Source organism: Megalopta genalis, unplaced genomic scaffold, assembly GCF_051020955.1.
Source record: "Megalopta genalis isolate 19385.01 unplaced genomic scaffold, iyMegGena1_principal scaffold0143, whole genome shotgun sequence".
Classification (NCBI taxonomy): Eukaryota; Metazoa; Arthropoda; class Insecta; order Hymenoptera; family Halictidae; genus Megalopta; species Megalopta genalis.
This window is the reverse complement of record NW_027476212.1, coordinates 428,153-446,585: the sequence shown is the minus strand read 5'-3', so window position 1 is coordinate 446,585 and position 18,433 is coordinate 428,153. Positions and strand designations below refer to the sequence as shown.

The following is an 18,433-nucleotide window of genomic DNA, read 5'->3' as shown; positions in this document are numbered from 1 at the left end:
TTGCTTGACAAATTTCCAATATTCGGAATCAGCAACGGAATCGCCAACATCTAATTTCACCACAAATGAAGAGTTGCATTAAATGGAACTGATTGTGAATACTCTATTTTTGATTACTACAGAGCTGTGTGCATTCTTGGTAGTGTGCGGAACATTTCTTGTACTAGACGCGCACAAAATAGCTAAAAGTTTCTGTAATGGTTATAATATGGAATGAAGAAAGCAGTTATGTTATTCATAGAAACCAAATTATTCGAAATGCATTAATGATAGTACTACAGCTTGGTTTCAGTAGTCGAAGACAATTATGGCTGGGCTATTAATTATCTCATATCTTTTGATATTGGAGCGATGCTTCTCTAAGTATTAATTATAGGCAAATATAGCCATTTTCAAAGAATGATAAGTTAACTTCACAACTATCAATCTCAATTTTCAAAGTATTTGGGAATAATTGCTGATTAATTCTAGGTTACAAAATTTCAAATAGTGTGATGTACATAACAAGAAATGTAACCTGCACAGTGGATACATTTTCAATAAACGGGCAACAAATATTAATCACATAATGAAAAATACCAAGATTGCACGATTCCTAGTAAACATTCAAGAGGAAATATAGAAAGCAGGAATTTGCTTGCTTGAAGATTTACGTCTTTATCGTCAACAAAAACCGATTGGATCAATATGGAGATTGAGTGATGCAGTTTTCATGTCAAGATTCACGCCAGTGTTCAGCAGATATCTAGAAGACTAGTTCTTCTGCTTGAGACTTTGTATGCGAGGATTTGAGGATTGATTTTGTATCTTTCATACCGAACTTTCCTGAATTTGGTTAACAGTCTGAAACATTTACTTCTCGGGGTGAACGGGATCGGAAGTGTTTGTGCGAAGTCGTGTATATTATCTATGAATCAAATTGTGCAGTAATGACACCAAAAGTCATGGAGAAGCAAACTTGAAATCTGAATCGGTAATTTTTATTTACTCGTCATTATTTGCTGTTGCCTTCCATTAATTAAAAGCTTGCAACCATATTTGGATAACAAGCAATACAGCTTCAGAGGATTGATTGCCTTGCTACTTATTTCTACATTCAAATCCTACTGCTACTAGAGATATTGCTTTCTTGAGTACGTTGATCAATTTACTGTTCGATTCTGACACGATTAAATCAAATACTCTAGATTTATAAAAATCCATGTTCATATGATCAATTTGGAACATTCATTCGATGAAATTGATAATGCAGATTTTCTAGTTGTAGCAACTTTTGCGAGGATATAACCTTGTTGTTGTCTATTAAGTAAGCTGCAAAGTTAAAAAATAGGTATGTCGAATCTTTTCGAGCAAACTCAAGCATTTATAGTATTGCAGAGTTAATGCAATTAATAAACTTATTTCTGAGGTTTTATTGGCTTAAACAGGTCTATGATTTATATGGGACAGTATTTATCGCAGTTGTTCTTGTGAAATTGAATCGTGTTGTATATTATGTGCTTGAGTACGAACGCTGTGTATTTCGAACCTGCAAGTTAGTACTAAAAGACTCGGTCAGGAAAGAAATTTTTCATTCTTATTGGAGGTTTTGTAAACGTTTTTAAAAAAGACAGAAATGGTAAATATTTATTGTTTATACATATAACAGTGCAATACATTTCTCGCAATATTTTGGGTCGTAACATTCCAATTTCAAAAAATCCTTCTCGCTAACATTGTTTTTATGTGAAATGAAGTTATTTGCATAATTTATTTAGGACAGTAATATATTTTATTTAGGACAGTAATTTAAATAGTTAGAATATTCAAAAATCTTATTTCTCTATAATCAGAAATAATAAATTAGTTTTGATATAATTAATCAAGTTAATGCGAATGAACTCCTGGGGCGAATTTTACTTCTGTATTATATCGTATTCTATAGATGCTATTTTTATCGCTGCTATATAGGATGCTCTTTTCTACTGGTACGTTTCGAAATGTGGTCCTGATGTTTCCATGACACTCAGCAACTATCTGCTACCATCACGGAAGTTGTCGAGTTGTCTTCCATCGGATACAGATAACGGCTTTGATTGTGGGGGCGGGGGGGAGTAAAAGGAGTTCGTTGTTATGTTTGTTGTACTTTGTCGAACTTGTAGCTCCTGCAGTGGTTGCTGCTGTTGGTGACGTGGAGAACTTCAATGTTGAGACGTCGGTGCAGTGCATTCAGCCGCGCAGGAACATTTGCTATGTGAGTTGTTGACGTTGTGCGGTGAGTGGTGGTGCTGCTGTGAGTGAAGTCGATACTGCAGTAGTGGAGTGTCCTGGTAAGCTGAAGCGAGATAGAAGCTCCGGTAAGTGTTGACTTGGGAGTGCTGCAATTTGACTGTATGTGTTGGCTGCGGGTAGCAGAGCATGCGAAAGAATATAACCAGGAATGGTAAAGGTGGTGGACTGGTCACGCCAAGTTTTAGAGATTAGGACTACGCGTATATGTAGGACGGAGTTGGCGGTCCAAATTATTTTTTTGAAGAAAAAGTCTAGTGTGGAGAGAACTTGAAGATAGTCTTGGAGATTTACCGCGTTGGAGTTGCATTGAACGGCGAGGACTAAGTTAGAGAGATCGTTTAAATCTGCGGAATTGTTGGGAATATTGGAAATAGTAGGTAGAGCTGAGGTAATGCAAGAGTGGCGAGATGTTATTGCCGAGTGGCGGATGTTATCTGAGCGTATGATACACGATGAGAAGGTCGAGGGGGTTGTCCGGTGGCAGACAGGTCCGACCGACAAAAGGGTTCGACCTGAGAAGCATGATGTAGGAAAGGACCGACAATGTCCATTGAAATTTTCTCGAAAGCTTTGCCAGGTGTATCCGTTATTGTCATCGGTTGCCTGGTCTTTACGCGAACTAACTTTTTCTTTTGGCACGCTGTGCATGAGTTTACGAATGCTTGTACTTCTTTCTTTAGTGTGGTTCAATAATACTTTTCGCGAATACGGCGATACGTTTTGGTAATACCTTTGCGACCTGCAAAGGCTGAGCAGTGATTTTCTGATATGATTTTCTGTCGCTCTTCGACCGGTGGAATAATTACATCATTTGAACATGCGGAGATTTTGACGTTTGTAGTCGAGAATAAGTCCATTAGGATTTTATAAATATTAATCCATTTAATATCGTCCAAAGAGGTTTTTTGAGATACTGAACGAATTTAATTGAAGTTCGTTAGTCACATCTATATAGTAAGGATCGTAGCGATTCTAACACGTCTTCGTATTTAGTGGAGTTGAACGCGGTTTCTTTGACTGGTAATAGAATCAATTTCTTGTTGCCAGAATTTATGATTTTCGCCCGTGCGGCGGTTAAGTTTTTTATCGTAGGGATTCTGCCTGAATTGAAAAGATCGACGGCGCCGGTGTCGAGGGGTCGGCCGTCTAATGAAATGAACTGAACGCGACTAGATTATCGGTTCTAGTGATTAACCTATCTCTCGTATGAATGAAGGTCTGTCTGTCAGACTGATAGGGTGTGTTATAATCTTCGAAAATTCTGTCTTCGTCTCTGTCCGTGTCGGAGGATTCACGGAAAGGGGTGAAGATAATTGATTCTCGTTATCGTGGTGAGGAGGGGACGACGTAGACGTAGATGCTAATGGTATTGGTGGGGAAGGCGGACGCTGTGTGGGAGGGTACGTCGGTAGAAAGAGAGGACTTGACGGCAATGTCGGTCGGCGGCCAATAGGAGAAGTGGCGGATCGCGATTGGACGGGTTCCGAGGATCGCGATGGCCGTCTGACGCTGTCGAATATATCGGAAGAACTGGAATCGGTAGATATGGGAAGTGCGGAAACTGGGTTCCGAGACAATGCGTCAGCGTTAACGTTGCTTTTTCCCGACTTGTATAAAACCTTATAATCGAACTGAGCCAATTTGAGGCACCAACTAAGTAAACGAGATGTTGGATCTTTTACTGAGTTCATCCATATTAACGGCTTATGATCTGTTATTAAATTGAATTTTCGTCCGTACACGTAGGATCTTTCTCCGGTTCACCTTGACTTAGAATACCACCGATAGCAAAGCCGGAAGCGTCGGTGGTTATATTAAAATCTTTCGTGAAATCAGGACATTGTAACAAGGGTTCCGTAGTTAGGATGTTGCGGAGCGTGCAGAAAGCATTCTCTTGTTCTTGTTTCCACGCGAATTGGCAATCTTTTTTTTTAGTAGTATGTGTTGTAGAATGAAAGGATACTCAAAAGCACTTTATTTAGAGTTACAAATTCTACTCCAGAACATTCGCGTATCCAGTTTTCGGGTAGGATCTGTTCGTAATTAATAGTACTCTCGCGTGCGGTGGTAGAAAGTTCTTTTTATTTCGCGGACTATGTCTGCGGACGAGACGCGATACAGTAATCGAGTTTTATCTTTCGTTTCGCCGTTTGCCCTGGTAAAATTCTTGAACAACCCTGATTGGTCAACCCCACGCGTTGGGCCCTTCCAATCAGCGTTGCTCATTTTGTCCTTCTCACCGCCCGCCCCTTACGCTCTTTGTGTATCTTCGGGACGGCTCGGTAATCGGAGGGGATGATGAGTCATACGTGACACGTGTGGAAACTTTCCTCCGGGTCACCCACGTCGGACCACATGGCCTTTGGGTCGCTGGGCCCGCTTCGAGTACCCTTCGGAAACTCTCCTAATCTATGACGGTCTCTTTAGCTATTGAGGAATTTCTTAGAAAGACTCTACTGTGCAAACATCTACTGTGAAAGACTCTACTGTGCTATCAAGTGGTGAGCTTGTCTTCTCAAAAATAGCTTCTTCGAAGGAGAGTCATAAATTACGTTGGCCGTTTGCACGAAGACTGAAGATCTTATTGTGCGCACGACTGGTCGCTACACAGTAAAATAAGTGATGGTGATATATTGCAAAACTACAGAGATACAGAAATCTGGTGTTGGTGAAAATCCCGAGGTGGCAACCTCACGGTTCGGTGTCTACTTTTGAACTGTCGTCTGGGCCCACCTGGGCCTCTGTAGGCAACGGCTCACCCTCGCAAGGGGCCATAAAACTGTTAGGTGGGTCATCGTTGAAATTCCAACACCCTTCCTCAATGATGATGACACTGAAACTAATTTATTTATTAGTCAATCCACACTTCTCGGCCATACATTTTAACTTTATTTTTCCCAATGGTTTTGTAAACATGTCAGCCGACATTTGATCCGTAGGACAGTATCTATAATCCACCATCCCTTGATCCTTTAAATCCTTTATATAGTGAAACTTTGTGTCTATGTGTTTTGTCCTGTTACTGAATTTATTGTTGTCCACGAGTGTAAGACAACTCTGATTATCTTCATAAATAATCATTTTCTCCTGGATGTTTTCTCCAAAATCTTCCAGCAGTCGATTTAGCCACACTCCTTCCTGTGTCGCCTCAGCTAGAGCAACATACTCCGCCTCTGTCAAAGATAATGCGACACTTGTTTGCTTTCTGCAACTCCAACTTATTGATGCTCCGCAAAATTGGAATAAATACCCACTGTTGGATTTTCTATCGACTTTGTTTTGTGCCCAATCAGCATCTGCAAAACCAATCAATTCCCTTTTGCTATTTCTTTTACCAAGTCTTAATTCATGACCTATTGTCCCTTTCAGGTAACGGACAACTCTTTTCGCTTCCGCCCAATCAACTGTTGTAGGTCGCTTATTATGTTGACTTAAAATTGCAACGCTTGCTGATATATCTGGTCTTGTATTTACAGCTAGATACAATAATGCACCGATCAACTGTTGATATTTGGCATTTTCTGGCATTGGCAATCCGTCATCTCTATATTTTCCATAGCCTTGATTTAATGGTATACTAGAAGGTTTTGCATCTTGTAATCCAAATCTGCATACAATTTTCTTGATGTACTCTTCTTGCTTTATACAGAAAAAACCATCTTCATTTTTTCTGATTTCCATACCTAAATATTGCTTTAATAATCCAAGATCACTAAGCTGAAAATGTTTCTTCAAAAAATCAGCCACTTTATCAATTTTATCTATGTCCTTTGCAGCAATTAAAATATCATCTACATAAATAATGAGATAAATTTGTTTCCCTTCAACAATCTTTATATATAAACACGGATCTGTTGAACTTTGTTCAAAACCATATTTCTTTAGTAATTCGTTTATCTTATCATTCCAAACTTTAGCAGCTTGCTTCAAACCATAAATGCCCTTTTTCAATTTGCAAGCGTGATCTTCTTTACCTGGTATGATGTATCCTTCGGGTTGCTGCATGTAAATGGTCTCCTTGAGTGTCCCATTGAGAAATGCTGTTTTCGCATCGAAATGCTTCACGGATATACCTTTCTGACCTGCCAGCGCTAAGAAGGTTCTAAATGTCGTTTGCCTTACTACGGGCGCAAAAACTTCGTCATAGTCCATCCCATACTTTTGAGAAAAACCTCGAGCGACAAGCCTAGCTTTGTATCTCCCAATGCTACCATCCGCATTTCGTTTTAATTTAAAAACCCACTTACAAGTGACCACGTCTCTATCCTTTGGTTTGGGTACAATGTCCCACGTGTAGTTTTCTTTCAAAGAGTCTATTTCTTCGTCCATAGCTATCTTCCAGTTGTCCTTATCGGGTCCTGATAACGCTTCCCTTACGTTTCTGGGTTCCCTTCCTTCATCCATAACCATGTGTGAAAAAACCATGTACCTGTCCGGTGGCACACCTTTATTTGACCTTTCAGATCGTCTGTATTGTTCGGGTCTCGTTTCTTCATTTCTTAAAGGGGTTTCGTGTTCGCTGTCTTCACTCTCATTTGTACTGGATTGTTCCTCGTTGTCAGATCTATCTTCTTCCACGCTTTCTAGATTTTCGTCATCGTGTTTCTCGGTATTAAAGACTATGACTTCATCATCATGCACTTCATGAGTTAATTTATCTTCATTACTCTTATCTAGGAAAATTATGTCGCGACTAACTTTTATTCGATCTGTTTTTATATCTAACAATCGAAACGCTTTTGACTCTTCAGAATATCCGACAAACATGAATTTTTCAGCCTTATCGTCTAATTTTCTTCTCTGCTCCTTATGGATATGTGCATATGCATCACATCCGAAAGTGTGCAAATGTCCGACATTTGGTCTTTCTGAATACCATAACTCATGTGGAGTTTTTCCAATCGCTTTTGTAGGAAGTCTATTCTGCAAATAATTTGCGGTATTCACTGCTTCTCCCCAATACTTCTTCTCCATATTTGCATCGAGCAACATGCATCTTGCCATTTCGATTAACGATCTATTTTTTCGCTCTGCAACTCCGTTTTGCTGCGGAGAATAGGGAGCTGTGTACTGTAGCTTTATCCCTTCCTTTTTTAAATAACTCTGTAAAACTGAATTCACATATTCCCTTCCTCGGTCCGACCTTATCATTTTTGGCTTCTTTTGATATTGTGTTTTCATCATTTCCACAAACTCCTTAATACATGCAGTTACTTCATTTTTGTGGCTCATGAGATAAATCTTTGTATACCTAGAAAAGTCGTCAATAATTGTAAGAATATACCTTTTATTTCCGGGCGTTACCGTCTGCATGGGCCCGCAAACATCCGTGTGAACGAGATCCAGAATTGAATTGCTTTTGGTACTTGATTCCTTTGGAAAAGGTATGTGTGCCATTTTTCCTTTGACGCAGCATTCGCAAGTTATTCGTTGTCCACAGTCCTTTATCCTGATGCCTGTGGCTAATCCTTTTATAGCCAAATCCTTAATTGCAGAAGGGTCCCGATGTCCGAAACGTCGATGCCAGGTATGCAGACAATCTTCTGTGTGTCCCGTATTTATGACTCCGTTGGCCGCACAAGCCCTTTCGACCGTTTTTACTTAGTACAGTTCTGGTCAAAGTTTCGCCGTCGCCTGTAGTTTCCCGTTTTTTACAATCTTGCAGTTATCATCTTCGAAGGTTAGCTTGTATCCTTCTCTGACTAATTTCTTTACTGACAATAAATTAGATCCAAAGGTCGGAACGTACAGCACGTTGCTTATTTTCATTTCGGCAACCTCGCCTGAGCCTATTCTACACTTTATGGCCCCTGAACCGATCCCTTGCACCTCCGCTGTCTTTCCTTCATCTGCAAGATACACGTGGCCTTTTCTTCCTGAGTCGAGTTCGACGAAAAAGGCCTTCGATGTCACCATATGGCTTGTTGCGCCGGAATCGACGATCCACGAGTTATTCTTCTTATTAACCTTTGCACCTAGACATGCTTTTCCAGAAATTTCATCCGAGGCTATTGCATAAAAACTGTGATCATTGAAAGATTCATTCTCTGTAGTTTTATTGGCTTTCTCACTTTTATGCTTCCATGACTTATACTTTATGCAATCACTTTTAAAATGTCCAGATTTCTTACAAAAATAACACGTTTTCTGGGATACACTACTTCTGTGGTGAAATTTCGTTTTCATCGCTGCTTCCTTATCTTGAGAATCCTGTCTTGTATCTTTAAGCCCTATTCGCCTCTTGTACTCGTCTATCAATTTACTTTTCACGAGCTTTAGCGTAAGATCAGCTTCGGGCCTACTTTCCAACGCTGTCACAAGATTGTCATAGGATTCCGGAAGGCTTCGGAGTAACATTGCTGCCATAAGATTGTCCGGTAATACTTGTCCGAGAGCTGCTAATTCATCGAAGTAATTTACCATTGTAGTGATGTGTTCCTCCATATCACTATTGTCTTTCAACAGTGTTCTACATAACCGCTTTAGCAACAGTACCTTGCTTGTTAATGTAGCCTTCTGGTGATGTTCCTTTAACGAATGCCATGCTTCCTTCGCTGAACTTGCACCCTTTATATGCTGTAATTGACTATCTTCTACTAGTAATCCAATCGTAGCACGTGCTTCATCGTCCTTTTCAGTCCATGCGGTAGTCACTGGATTAGGTTTTTCCTTCTTTATCACATCCCATAGTTTTTCTTTAACCAGCAAGAGTTCTAACTTGTAGCACCACACTGAATAATTGTCAGCATTTAACTTTTTAATTCCGAAATAACTATTTCCACCGTTTGCCATTTTGATTCACTTTACCTTTCCTTTAACTGTAAACTTCTCTGTATTAGCTTTAATGTTCTGCACTGTCTTGAGTCACTCAAATCACTATTCACTGGGTTCTGGGCCCATAACCTGTTGTAGAATGAAAGGATACTCAAAAGCACTTTATTTAGAGTTACAAATTCTACTCCGGCTGTATTTTTAAACCTAGTTCTTTTAGTCTTTGTAACGTCATGGCTAAATGCTTGTTGTGTTTTTCTATGCAATCTCCGTAAATTATAATGTCGTCTAAGTAAACTAGTACGTTGGGGAGTCCTCTTAGGGCGTTGTCCATCATGCGTTGGAAAGTGGCGGGCGCGTTTTTAAGTCCGAATGGCATGCAGTTAAAGTGGAAATGTCCTTGTTGGGTACTAAAAGCGGTGTACTTTTTAGAGTTATTTGACATGGGAGTTTGGTGGAATCCTGAGGAGAGGTCTAAAGCTGAGAAGAATTTAGCGTTTCCTAATTGGGGTAGGATTTCGTCTATGTCAGGTAAAGGGTAAGCGTCTTGGTCTGTTAGTTCGTTTAATCGCCTGAAATCGATGACAATTTTCCATTTTTGCTTTCCAGATGCGTCTGCTTTCTTTGGTACTACCCACACAGGTGCGTTGAAAGGCGAATCAGAATTTTCGATAATGTTTTTCTCCAGCATTTCGTTAATTTGCTTGGATATTTCTTCCTTATGTTTCTCAGGAGGTCTGTATGATTTTACGTTAATGATTTTGTTTTCTTTAAGCGTGATCGAATGTTCAGCTAGGTTTGTGCAAGGAAGAGTGGTTTTGCTAAGATTAAAAACGTCTATGTAATGTAATAATATCTTTTCTATTGGTTCTCTAAGTTCTGGCTCTATGTGATCTAATCTGACAAGTTCTCTAAAATTTTGTACGTCTTCGAAGCTGTTAGAGTCTTCGATGATATTGGAAATTGAGGTTTTGGACTCACCACCATTGAAAAAGCATACTGGCGTAGGTTGTCCTTGTAGGTAAACGGTTTCCTTTAGACTCTGGCCTGGCTCGATCTCGATGTCTTTCTGCGCCAAAGAACAAGTGTTATTGTCGAGTTTGATGCAATCTTTCGAAATGGTGTAATCGTATTTGGCTAAACTGGGTAGACCTAGTATACCATCTTCTATAATAGGAAAATCATCGCTTATTATATTAAAAGTAATATTTTTATGAAAAATTGATATGTCTATTTCTTCGGTAGTCTCGTAGGTAGAATGTCCCATTGTGAATTTGCAGATCTTTGATCTTATTCTGTTTGCTTCGCAAAATTTTCGTTTGAGTATGTTAATTCCGGCTCCAGTGTCGATGAGTAGTCGTAGTCGATCTGTTCTATCTCTTGCTCTTTTAGTGAGGTTGAGGGTTGGTAGTTGTCCCAGTGTGGCGTTGTTGATTCGAATCCGTTCGGAGGTGGATGCTCTTTTATTTCTTCCGTCAGGGTGTTGTTGACTCGTCTGAGGCTCGCTGGTTGAAAATTTCGGCAATAATTAGCAGTGTGTCCCAGTTTGTTGCATTTGAAACATTTCATAGCGCTTCTTTCAGTGAGTGGCTTATTTTCGAAGGCGGCGAACTTGGATGCGGTCACAGTTGCCTGAGGTGGCATGTAGCTTGTTTTAGGCGTTTGCCTGAGTGGTGGGGAAAATAATCGTTGTGGCTGTTGGAAGGGGCGTCTCACGGAGATAGTTTGTTGACGTGGCTGTGTCTTGATAAGTCGTTCGAAGTGCGTGGCTCGTGTTTCTGCTTCGTTGAGGTTAAACGGAAGGCTACACAAGACCATTCGTGATATTTCGTATTGAAGTCCTCGGCTGTAATCGGTTACGGCGTCAATTTGAGATCTGTCTAACATTGCTCTTCGCGTCAATTCATCTCGGCATTCGTTGGCTATGCTATATTGTAATGAGTTGAATGCTTTTCGGAATCTGATCGTGTAATCTTGAACAGTTTCGTGCGCGAATTGTCTAATTTCGCGTAATCTGTCTTGATTTTCCCTGACAGTGGTTTGTGCTGCGACGTTCTTTTGTAGGGCGTCGTATAAAATTTCGAATGCGTTAATGCGGATGTTGGCTATTGCGGCGGCGGCTTTTCCTACGATCAATCTGTTCTTAACTGCTTTTAATAAAACGAGTGGGTCTGCACAAATTGAACGTATTTCTTGCAGTTCGTTAATAAATTCTTCCACTCCTGTTCCGGTCTCACCGTTTAGGATGGGTAATATCTTTAGGGCGTCAAGGACGGATATTTGGTGTCTTTGAGGGATTGAAGTTGCTTCATTCCTTGGAATGGGTGTGAGGAGGTGGGATCGGCGACGGGAAGAGAGAATTGAACCCGGTTACAATTAGACTATCTTTATTTACAATTGGCGTCGGAACCAAACTCGCGATGCTCGCGTACCGTTCCCGACGAGGGTTCTTACTGAACTAACCATTCGCTCACCGATGCATCCCATCCAGATCATTCTTTCTCATTCTCACGGTTCGCTTTCACTCTGTCCTGGCTAGACGCATTCATTCTACGCGACACTCAAACCAATCGTCTAGACATTCGCTCGACGCTAACGCACAGCATGCAGCCCGGTCCATTCGTCCAAACATTCTTACGCCTTAAAACTAAACACATGGCGGAGACGTGGCGCCGGCTTGTCGCCGCCACAGGTGCTTTCGAGGATGTTTTAGAAGGCGGGTTCAATGGAGGCAAATTCGGGTAAAGGTTCTTGGTAGTTGCGTGTAAGACGGACATTCTGTCGTCGGTCGTCATTAATGATCCGTAGTCAGTGGAGTCTTCGGGTCGGGAAGTTTGTCCCAAGTCGAATTTTGAAAGTGTGCGAGAAAGTATTTCTATTTCTTGAATGCGTTTAATATTTTCTTCGTCCGCGGCTTTTAAGTTTCGTTTAATTTCTAGCATTTCGCGTTCAATCTTTTCGTTATAATTTTGCATTGTGGACAGGATCGTCCTGGTGTCTGAACTAAGATTCTTGTTCTTTTCTTCTTGAGCTGATGTTGATGGAGTTGGCTTGCTCATGTTAAATTTTATAATTTGACTGTCGTTGGTACTTGAACTAGACGTGCTACTGGGACTGTGTCTTCTAACGCGATACGTTTTGAACGAATCCAGATTGCTCACCTTGGCTTGTATCCGTAGATTCCAATTCCTTCGTAGTAGGGGCTCTGGTTCATCAAACAGTTGCTGGTCCGTGGATCCTCGTGTCTACGCGTTCCCGTAGGTCGAACTCTCGTAGTTTCGTTTCGCGTAGATCTGATGGATCCTGGCAGGATCGCCAAAATGTGATGTAAATTTTCACACTTAGATATATAAAAAAAACTTTATTTCATTCAAGCGGGTTACGCCTGAATGTACAATACAATAAATGAACACAGTACAAATTTTAATAGTAACGACGGACAGCAATTTGATGTGTATGGGTCAAAACCCTGATTCCAACTCAATGGTCTGTCTTCGATGTGCGGTGATTTTATACAGGCTCTTATCTCGCTCCACGTGGAGCAGGCTCTTATCTCGCTCCACGTGGATCGTAGTCGGCTGGACCTTGTACCCTGCCTGTTGCTAACCGGATGTTGTTATGATGGTGTAACGGGGCGTGTAGGCTGTCACACTTCCCCCGTCTTAGATTGAAGTTGGTCCTCCAAATTCAGCGGCGGTTCTTTTTCAATATGGCTGTTGCTAACCGGATGTTGTTATGATGGTGTAACGGGGCGTGTAGGCTGTCACAATCTCCTTGCATCGGGAGGCGATAGATTTGGAATTGAGATTTAGAATTGATTTTCGCGATTTTGAATTGATTGGACCTGAAAAAAAATTTTTCTCATTTCCGGTGATCGATAACTCTTCCTCCTCCTCCAGCTCCATGGTCGGTATGGGGAGGTTGATTTGCTTATCGATGGTGTTTACACACCGGGCAATCGCGCGTCCGTCGGAATTCGCTACAACGTAATTCGGGATTAATACACCGGGCGTTAGCTCTCGACGGCTGAGATAACCCATTTTCGGGCCTGTTACATTAACGGCTATGCAAACGGCTGCTCGTGGCTCGATTTTACATTCGTTTCGCGATGTGAAGGGAAATTCATTTCCTCGCCAGGTTACAGATTGCTTTTTATAAGAGATTTCTGCTCCGTGAGTCAGAAATGCGAAACCGAGTATTTCGTCCGCGATAATAGGGAACGTATCTGCGACTCCGTGAAATTCGATTTGCGATGTCGCGATCGAGATCGATGTCGTACCTAAAGTTGCGACAGTGTCACGTAAAACCGTGAGCAAGAATATAAAAAAAAAGGTAGTTGAGCCGTAGTCCAACTTACTACTTGCTTTTATTTCAAATTATTACACACAGATTACAATGGCACTTGGTAAAGTATCCGGCGGGTTCGGTAGTTAAAATCAAGACTGTCCTTTGGGCGAAGTACAGCGGCTTATATACACGTATTTATCTTATCATAGCGGATGTTATAGTTTATGAATGAAATGAGAACTACTGGATCGTGTTATGGGAATTGGGCCCGTTACAACAGCATCGTCAGTTATGGCGGATATATTTATAATATCCGCGGTGTTGAGTTTCGAAACTTTAATTATGTTTGGTTCGGCCCCCGTGTCGATCATTAACGTGGCTTTGTCGGCGAGTTCGGGAGGCGCAACAATTATATGGGGCACGGCAGAATCGGGTCTCAATGCGATTCGTGAGACACGTCGGCAGGCATTTGTTTTTTCGTGTTCGAGATCGATCGGACTCTTTGATTGCGTCTTGTTTCCTCCCGACGGTCGGACGGCGCAGTTGGGAGGCCTCGTCCGTTTCCCGACTGGCTGTTTTGCGCGCGATTATTGTATTCGCGTTTACGACACTCGTGGATGTCGTGACCGGGTATTTTGCAATAATTACAGAATTTAGAATTGTATGATCGCGGCGCGTTATCTCTTGCTTGACGAGATACGGGTGGCTCGTAATTTACACGACGGTGTTCTAGAAATCGCGGAGGGTCGTGTGGACGCTCGTAATAATTCTCAGCGCAGTCGCCTCGTGTCGACGCGTCGCGATAAGTGTCGCCGAGGGGTGTAATTTGAGCGCGGTCGCTCCGGATATCTTGGCGCATTCCTCGACTGGTACGGCGAAGGCGAGCGATATCGATCCAGATTATTTCGGTTATCGCGTTGTTCTTCAGCGAAGCGGACCGCACGCGAGTGAGATTTTGAATAGAACTCTTTGTGTGTCTGCCTCAGCTTCCTTGTAGCAAGATATAGCGCTGTCGAATGTTTCGTTCAACGATAAACGTTCTGTGTTACGCAGCGTATATTTTAGCGTAGGCACGATGCCTCGTAAGAAACTACGTTTCGTTAAACGGTCGACGTTGAAAATATCAGGATTGTCGCGTTCGCAATCTAAAATTGCTTCGCGGAGGTCGCGGACTCTCGCGATGAAATCGAGAATGTGCTCGGACTCTTTCATACGGATATTTACCATTTCGCCTTGGTAATGTTCTATCGAATTGGATGGTCCGAAAATGTCTTTTAACCCTTTCGCTACGGCAGTCCGTTCCGCGGGAGTAGCGCCATTGAACGGGGTACCGCGCCGCGCAGTGTGCACATCGCGCATCGGTAGTCTTCGATGTTCGCACGTACGTCTTTCAATGGTACTCTGGAATTGTCTCGTATGTATACTTTTTTAAGAGTTATGTAACATCTGTTTCGTCATATTATATAGAAAAACATAAAAATGAGTATATTGTGGGTATTCAGAAATTTACATATTAACAAAAGTTACTATTATTATAAATAAAAATACAGTTAAGGTAATTAGATATCAAATTATACAATAATTCTTAGTAATATAACTCTGTATGGTAGATTTTAAAGCAAGGTGTCACGCAGAGACCAACATTACAATCTTCACATTCATATCGAGTCTCGCGTCTTTTATCGTTTGTCTATTAGCCGTAATGGATTGTTATTGCCTTTTTGATGAGGATAAGTATTATTCATATGATATTTTTGCAATATTTGTCGGATTAATTCTAAGTGAAATTTGGCTATAGATATCGGTTGTTGTGTGTTATGTTTATATAGACAGTATGCATTCCACACGCATATGTCCAGCAAATGGAAAAAATATTTACGATACCATTTCATAGATTTACGTGTCGAATTTATAGTGCTAATCACCATGTCTACTTTGTCAACAGAACCCATACAATTATTATAATCTAAGACGCATACTGGTTTTTGAATTTTCTTTCCTCCACGCCTAACAACCGTTGCAAACTCTGAAGTATGCATGGTGGATAACATATAAACTTCTTTCTTATCCATTCATTTTACAGCTAATAAATTTTTAGTTGAACGGGAAGATGCCTCTCCTTTTCTCAGTATATCAGTAATGTTTGGCATTCCTCGTCGTCTTTTTTTTATCGTCCCACACGCATTTGTATAATTATCATACTGTTAACAAGCGCGGGTTGAATTGTGGCTGGTGCACAATCACGCTCGTATATTGAAGATGACCATCAAGAGATGGCCGGCAAGAGCCGTTGTTTCTATACTTAGTTTACTGTATGTGTGATGACCATACTGGTCTATACACGAAGAGCACGTTTGCCTTCGGTGTGAGAATTGATTCTGATTCTAAATTTCTTGGCTCACCTCCCACATTGACTCCAACCCCTACCCCTTTGGAGGTTTTCCGCAAGATGGGGATGTCCACTAGCCAATCCTAAATTTGTTAATAGTACCGCCCATTTGTTCGTTAAGACAGACCGGGCCTTGTAATTTTCCCACCCCGGTGGTCCGGCGTGGAGTGCGACCTGGGGTCCGTCCCGGGGTTTCGCAAGCGCTCTTCACATTTCGAGGGATTTGAGCACGAGGGACCGTGCCCGCGATCTTGTACCGCCGCACTCAGAATCTACACTCACGCGTCTAATAATCAATAAACTCCAAGGCCGTGCTTACACCGCGATCGAAGGCAAACACGTCTCGACCGTCGCCGGATTATGCAACCGTTTAACCCTTTCGCTACGGACACCGACTATAGTCGGCGGCCGCGCGACGTGCTGTGTGTACGGATGCCGGTTATAGTCGGTGTCCCCGCGCGACGTGCTGTGTGTACGGGTGCCGACTATAATCGGCGTCCGCGAAGCCATCTACGCTGACCATTAGAAAACAGAATCTACTATACCGGTAGAATATCTTTTGAATCTAATAGCTCGTACTGAACTAAAGCCTGCATATTTTACATACGAAATAAGAATCTTAAATTTTTTTCTATTGGATGGTAAAGTATTTATAAGGCAAAAAACTATTTTAGAAAACAAGAATTATAATATAAAGTATCTCTTGAACCGATATTAAGACGGACAAGATATAGATTAAAAATATTATTGTCTAATTTTACAGTTAAGATCGATGTTGAGGTTAGTAACGTTTATCGGAAATTTTTAATTGTAGGTTTGTATAAAATTTGCTTTTTAATTTTTATTTTCATCCTTGTTAGAATGCCAGGACGGAGTTCAAAAAGCATACTATTTTTGAATGGATTAACCGACTCCGAATATGGTTCCGAGAGTGAAAATAGATAATTTCACTCTGAACAAAAATAGAAGATATATATGTAATACCTCAGACTGCGATTTTGAAGGGTATTGAATGCAGCCCAGATAAATCTTCATTATGGCAAATAAAGATCATAATATGACAAATCTTACTACTAGTTCAGTTGGACGCGCTGTTATGGCGACGTCGAGCCGAGACGGCATGGAGCAGCTTGCTTCGGATGTCCGTCGTAGCTCTTCACGCCGTACTGCTCCTCGCGGACGAGGATCACAAGGCAGAGCACGTCATCAACGAGGACGCATCGATAAGTTACGAGAGGAGAAAGGCACCGCAGCTAGCCTTGATTTGGCTAAGGCTTTACATACAAAGCTTTATCCTGGCTTTAGCTCGGCGCAAACCGCTGCAGAACGGATGGAAGCAGTAGGCACTTTGCGCGCTATCACTATTTGTGTCACCACTCGGTCAATGGGCTTCGGGACCGCATACACATTTTTAGCATTACTTGATTTACATAATGTACCGGTTCGGGGCACAATCTATCAAATGTACCGGGTATCATTAGCGCTATTTGAAGCAAAGATGCAAAAGTGCCAAGAATCCGTAGCGGTGGTAACAGATCATTCTGATCTATATGAACACCTAAATAACTCTTCTGACTTCATGCGGAATTGTCGATCCTGTGCGATAATGCCTGATCCAATCGTAAGGCCAATTAATGCCATTGGGCCTTTAAAGGTGTACGATACCATCTACTATCCAAAGATTGCGATTTCACGCTCTGACGCAAATGGCAAATTTATTCCTCAGAGTGAACGTGTTTTATTTTCGAACTTACGTAAGACCGTCATGTCATTAGCTGATCCAACTATTGCTACTGAACATAGACGAAGATTCCACGAAAACAACCCGATTCCGGGTTGTCAGTGGAATGCAAATCACGTTCTATCTAATCCAGATGAAATCATGCCACCGGACTATAACTTAACAACACTGCTCGATGATATGAATGACATTCGAGCTAAAGTGGCCTTTCTGGCCAAGAAGTCTCCGAAATATTTAACTGATCCGGTGAACTTTACTCCAGAGGGAAGTAAGATTATGCTTTCTTGTAACTTCCAATCTGGGATGCGGATAAGAGATAGGAATATTGGCGAGCCGCTTGTGGATTATGTTCGTCGCATGCGAATCGAGGGAGATATCTCCGACTTTGAAAGTCTTGAGAGATTAACCGGAGCCGAACAACTTACTGCAGCTTTATGTCTTATTGGGGAACGACCCACAACAACTGCAGCGATGTATCCAGTGTATGCAAACCGCGACTCCACATGTTGTATCGAGTCAAGTAATATGACTCATAAGGCCGCACGGAGTATTACGTACACCAATACCTAACCGTGAGACAACTTAGAGGACTAACTAGGGAAAAACTCCTCCCTACCCCACTAGTGTAATGGACAGCACGCAGTCAAACTAAGGCTGAGATCCAGGTTCGAATCCTGGGTGGGGGTCCGACCCCCCCGTGTCCGCTACCTTGTCGTGGTGGGGGGGCTTCGTGCCCTAATGATCCTCAAGGCTGTGCCGGCGGGGATTTTATTCCCTGGCAGGTTCTACCTAGCCGGAGTGGCTTGAGGTGAGGGGCCAACTAAAGTCGGACACATACCGTAAACCTGTGGTCATGTTTTACAGGAACGGGGGTCTTGCCTTAACCGGCCGGACCGCGAGGATGACAACCTCTCTAAAAAATCCCTAGCCCCAAGCAGTGTTGCGCGGTGAAGAGGGCGTAGCTGGAGTAAGCG

The 18,433-nt window shown here is 41.8% G+C and overlaps 1 protein-coding gene across 1 annotated transcript; it reads right to left on the bottom strand.

Moving 5' to 3' along the window:
• Positions 1-1,603: 1,603 nt before the first annotated feature.
• On the bottom strand, positions 1,604-11,688 carry LOC143262561 (uncharacterized). The gene is made up of 2 exons (XM_076528202.1): positions 10,024-11,688; positions 1,604-2,314 (listed from the first exon to the last, which is right to left on the bottom strand). Exons 1-2 carry the CDS (start codon positions 10,307-10,309, stop codon positions 2,181-2,183), a joined length of 420 nt encoding a protein of 139 aa, XP_076384317.1. The 5' UTR covers positions 10,310-11,688; the 3' UTR covers positions 1,604-2,180.
• Between the last annotated feature and the right edge of the window lie 6,745 nt (positions 11,689-18,433).